Source organism: Rana temporaria, chromosome 4 (assembly GCF_905171775.1).
Source record: "Rana temporaria chromosome 4, aRanTem1.1, whole genome shotgun sequence".
Classification (NCBI taxonomy): Eukaryota; Metazoa; Chordata; class Amphibia; order Anura; family Ranidae; genus Rana; species Rana temporaria.
The window spans coordinates 235,766,343-235,771,559 of record NC_053492.1 but is presented as its reverse complement, the minus strand read 5'-3'; the positions used below and the strand labels follow the sequence as shown (position 1 = coordinate 235,771,559).

Sequence of the window (5,217 nt, the reverse complement as noted above, 5' to 3'; positions counted from 1 at the left end):
TATTTTTCGTAAAAAAAATCGCAATAAGCGTTTATTGATTGGTTTGCGCAAAAGTTATAGCGTTTACAAAATAGGGGGTATTTTTATGGCATTTTTATTAATATTTTTTTTACTAGTAATGGCGGCGATCAGCGATTTTTTTTTTCAGTATTGCGACATTATGGCGGACACTTCGGACATGTTTGACACATTTTTGGGACCATTGGCATTTTTATAGCGATCAGTGCTATAAAAATGCATTAGATTACTATAAAAATGCCACTGGCAGTGAAGGGGTTAACACTAGGGGGCGGGGAAGGGGTTAAGTATGCCTGGGTGTGTTCTTACTGTGGGGGGGGGGGGGTGGCCTCACTAGGGGAAACACTGATTTTCTGTTCATACATTGTATGAACAGAAAATCAGCATTTCCCCTGCTGACAGGAACGAGAGCTGTGTGTTTACACACACAGCTCCCGTTCCCCGCTCTGTACCGAGCGATCGCGTGTGCCCGGCGGCGATCGCGCCCGCCGGGCACACGCACGGGAGTCGGGGGCGAGCGGGGAGCGCGCGCGCGCGCCTCCGGCGGCGCGCGCGCGCCCCCTAGTGGCGGCTATACGATAGGACGTATAGCTACGGGCTCTCGCCCAGGAGAGCCGACCTGCCGCCGTATAATGACGGTGGCTGGTCGGCTACTAGTTAAGGAGATATTTCTTGCACCTACAGGTAAGCCTTAATCTAGGCTTACCTGTAGGTGCAAGTTGCAAGAGTGGGTTTAAAACCACTTTAAGGCAGGCGTCCCAATACTTTTGGTAATATAGTGTATGTATATATATATATATATATATATATATATAATGTATGTATATACTAGCACATTATGTTTTTACCTTGCAGGTTCAAAAAATAAATAAAAAGCTCTGTCTAAATGCCCCTGTCATACAACACCCCAGCTTTCTCCTCTTTGGTTAGGGTGACCAGACATCCCCAGTTTCTGGGGACAGTCCCCGGATTGAGGACACTGTCCCCGGACCAAGTCTGTCCCCGGATCGGATTTGAACAGGGGCTGGGGCAATTTCAAAGACAGTCAGTGCAGAATACACACCCCTGCTCTGCTGCTCCTACTAGCTTAGGGTGGTGTACTGTATTTTTTCCCATTATCTGTGCCCCTTTCCGATGATCATGTGCTGGGAATATTTCTTCAGTTCGGGTGCATGCCCATTCAGTTGTTCTGCCTTGGCTCAAGTCCCGGCTTATCTCCTTGCCTTCCCTGGTGGAGTGATATTCCTCTGCTCCCCACCCAGTAGTAGCCAGGGCTCGGAGACTAAGACTTGACAGGCTGTGAGGCGGGTGGCGGCGGGGCGACGGGCAGATTGCCGCCATTACTAGTAAAAAACAAAATATGTCCCTGGATTTCATTTAAAAAATCTGGCCACCTTATCTTTGGTTTACTTCCTGCATGGGGTCCTTGTTTGGGTGTCCAAGTCACTGCCTGGGTGATGTGAATACTTCCTATTGAATAGCTGGTGGTGGGGTCCTCTCAGGAGAGGGATGAGGACTCAGACTGGCGTCCTCACAGACGAAAGTCAGGTAACCTGTAGTCTCGGGGGGCATTTTCAGCTCTGAATTAGTGGTCCCCCCATACTACATTCTGGGAATGAGGGAACTGAGGTGATTATTGCTGGCCTCCTATGGTAAAGGGTGGTGAAAGGATTGTCAGGATGGGTTAGAGGGGGGGGGGGGAGTTTTATCCCAAAGAGGGGCTTTAACCACTTTGCTACAATGTTTTTATTTTTTGTACATATGGTAAAATCTACTTCTTTACTAGAAATAATTTTAAACCCTCAATTAACAATATATTTTTCTACCAGCATGTCTTTGGATTGTGGGAGGAAACCCACACAAGCATGGAGAGAAGATGCAAACTCCATGCAAACAGCGTGTTTACCATTAGGCCTTGTTCACCCACAGCGTACAATACTATAAGCCTGTGCAGGGCCGGGTTTACCCACACAGGTGTCCGTACATCCCCATGCAGGCAGTCCTATTGATATCTATTGAGACAAAGACGCTGCATGGACACAGGCACTTTTCACTAAGCTTTGTTTGGGCTCACGCGCAGGAGTGATGTCATTGCGGCTCTGGCCAGTCGCACAGCCGGAGTTTGCGAACCCGGAAGGAAGATGGAAGCCGTGAGAGCTCGCTGCTGGAGAGCTTCGTTCTAAGGTAAGTTTCACATAATGTGCTAGTATGTGCTAGTGTGCCATGCATACTAGCACATTATGGCTTTACCATGCAGGTTAAAAAAAAAATAGTCGGCGGTTTACTACCACTTTAATGCATAGAAGTGTTACTAAACACACAACAGTAAAATCAGTAAATGCCTGTGGCGGTGCGTCCATAGAGACGCAGGAGCACCGCCCCCTCTGGCTCGCTCACAGCCAGTAAAATATACAGATTCATACACTGTATGAATCTGTATATTTTCGCCGCTGCCGTCCACTATTCAGCTGGCCGGAAGTTGAGCGCCGGTCAGCTGAATAGCGGCAGCTGACTGGCTGTGTGGAAGTGCCTATCAGGGCCAGTGGCCCTGATAGGCTGTCCGAGTTGTTTTTTTTTTTTTTTCGTTTGCGCCCCCCCAAAAATTTTGAGCACCAGCCGCCACTGGTGTATGCAGTAAAACATGCTTGTTATACTCACTGTGAAACCTAAGGGGGTTAATCCTCTGCATTGTGTAAAAAGGCTGTTTGATCCTGTATGCACAGATCCTCCCCTTCTTCCACTGACTCCAGAACTGAAGTGGTTAAGACCCCTTTCACACTGGGGAGGTTTTCAGGCGCTTTAGCGCTGGAAATCGCCTCTGCTAAACACCTGAAAACCACCTCTCATTCATTCAAGTGTATCTTTTCACATTGGGGCGGTTTACAGGCACTTTAGCGCTGGAAATCGCCTCTGCTAAACGCCTGAAAACCACCTCTCATTCATTCCAGTGTGTCTTTTCACATTGGGGAGGTTTTCAGGCACTTTAGCGCTGGAAATCGCCTCTGCTAAACACCTGAAAACCACCTCTCATTCATTAAAGTGACTTTTTAGATTGGGGCGGTTTTCAGGCGCTTTAGCACTGGAAATCGCCTCTGCTAAACACCTGAAAACCACCTCTCATTCATTCAAGTGTATCTTTTCACACTGGGGCAGTTTTTTAGGCGCTTTAGCGCTGGAAATCACCTCTGCTAAACACCTGAAAACCACCTCCCATTCATTCCAGTGACTTTTTACACTGGGGCGGTTTTCAGGCGCTTTAGCGCTGGAAATTGCCTCTGCTAAACACCTGAAAACCACCTCCCATTCATTCCAGTGACTTTTTACACTGGGGCGGTTTTAAGGTGCTTTAGCGCTGGAAATTGCCTCTGCTAAACACCTGAAAAACACCTCTCATTCATTCCAGTGACTTTTTACACTGGGGCGGTGCACTTGTGTGACGTTATGAAAAGTTCTGCATGCAACATCTTTGGGGTGGGTTGGGAACGCTGTATTTAGCGCTCCCAAAACACCCTGACCATTGAAATTAATGTGCAGTGCTTCCAGAGTGCCCGTAAAGCGCTTTCAAAGCACCGCAAAACAGGAGTTTTTAACCTATTTTTTTGTAGTTAAAAGCGCCCCGCCAGTGGGCAAAAAGTGGCGCAAAAGCGTTGCTTATAAAGGCGTTAAAAAAACGGTGCGGTGCTTTAGCCTGTGCTTTCAGTTTGAAGTGATGGTATTAACCAAAGGCATGAAGTGGTGAGCTACGGACATGTTATGACGTTCTAGTCAGAAGTGAGTATTATGAGGTGATGGAGCTGTGATATGAATAGAAGAGCAGGCAGCTCTGTTCATAGACGAGTCATGACGGACTCCAGCGTGGTGGTGGTGCATATCTAGCGCTGTGTACATTAATAAAAGTGTCATATTTATAAGGCGTGTAGTATTTGCACAATGGGAAGGGATATCTAGAGACAATGTAAGTATGGGGAATAGTGGAGAGCTATCTATCCTGCCTGTCTCTCCCATCACTGAACAAATAGGTTGCTTTCCTCAATGACACCCTATACTCCCTGTGAGCCCACTAACATTGTGTGACTGACAGGGCTTTGTAAATGGAGAGGAAGAGTTCATTCATCAATTCCTAGAACGTCACATTGGATTGTACTGAGCGCTGTGTGAGGAGCCCCCTCCCCCCCAGCGCCTGCCATGGTATGTGTAGGAGCAGGCAGACGGGCAGCAGGCGGCGCTGTTGTCACGCCGTACGACTCTTCATATCCCCTCAGGGGGGACAGGGAGCCAAATGTCCTTTTATTTGTGTCTCAGCTCCGTGTGACTCACCCGAATAGAGTGTCACATAATGGTCTATCATTAATGAGCCATGTCTCCCTTCCGGGATTACAGAGATAAGTGACGGACAGATGTACACTGCGATAACCCTCCATTGCCCCTTCGTACACTGACAGCTCATTGAGGAGGGAGACCCCGGCCCCGCCCCTCCCTCTGGTGGATTAGCCCGGCTTTGACGTCAGAGCAACTACATAAAAAAAAAGAAAAAGGCATGTGCGTAATGGTTGTGTGATTGGACGAGAGCGGGTGTCAATCATCTCTCTCGGAGCCCAGCTCATTCCGGGGGGGGGATTGTAGGTGATCATCAGTACTAAGTGTAAGGAGAATACTCTGAGTGACAGGTCCTCACCCCTCCCCTTCTGCATTGACCCATTGGGGGAGATCCCACACATAGGGAGATGTGCCCGGGCACATAGCTATGCTAATGAGGGGGCGTGTCCGGGAGCATAGGAGACTCCCCATAGGCCATATATAAACTAGTCTGGGAAAAAAAAGCGCATCTACACTAGAAGGATCCAGAGGCAGCAGCTGTAGCGGTGTGACAGCAGGTGATCGCTGTGTGTGAGTGAGTGTGTGGGTGTATGGATGGGATATGGGGGAGGGGGGAGGGAGGTGTATATAGAGGAGAGGGCTCAGGCTCTGCGCACTTCTCTAAGTAGCGGATTATCTAAATCCTCTGTGATCGCCTGTGCTCATCGGCTTCTGTGTGTTTTTTCCAGGATCGGACGAAGACGAGCAAGCCTTCCTCCTCCTCCTCATCCTCTGTGTCCCTGGAAGTGATCAGAGCCTGGAAGAAGGCTCCATATGACCATGGCAGACGAGGAGAATGCCAGCACCGTCCAAGCGATGTGCTCAGCCTGCTGCGACAGCACT

General features: G+C 48.7%; 1 protein-coding gene across 3 annotated transcripts in view; it reads left to right on the top strand.

Annotated features, from left to right (window-relative positions):
* The first annotated feature begins 4,781 nt into the window (after window positions 1-4,781).
* The window catches only part of TENT5A (terminal nucleotidyltransferase 5A), a 3,699-nt gene continuing 3,263 nt past the window's right edge, over window positions 4,782-5,217 (top strand). Inside the window, exons 1-2 of one of the 3 annotated variants that reach the window (XM_040350009.1) lie at window positions 4,782-4,892; window positions 5,064-5,217. The exon at window positions 5,064-5,217 is cut by the window's right edge and continues 369 nt beyond it. In XM_040350009.1, the coding sequence (XP_040205943.1) occupies window positions 5,149-5,217 (69 nt within the window). In that variant the 5' untranslated portion in view covers window positions 4,782-4,892; window positions 5,064-5,148. Of the gene's footprint in view, window positions 4,910-5,063 lie in introns of all 3 variants that reach the window. The other 2 variants (XM_040350012.1, XM_040350011.1) reach the window with 2 other exon arrangements.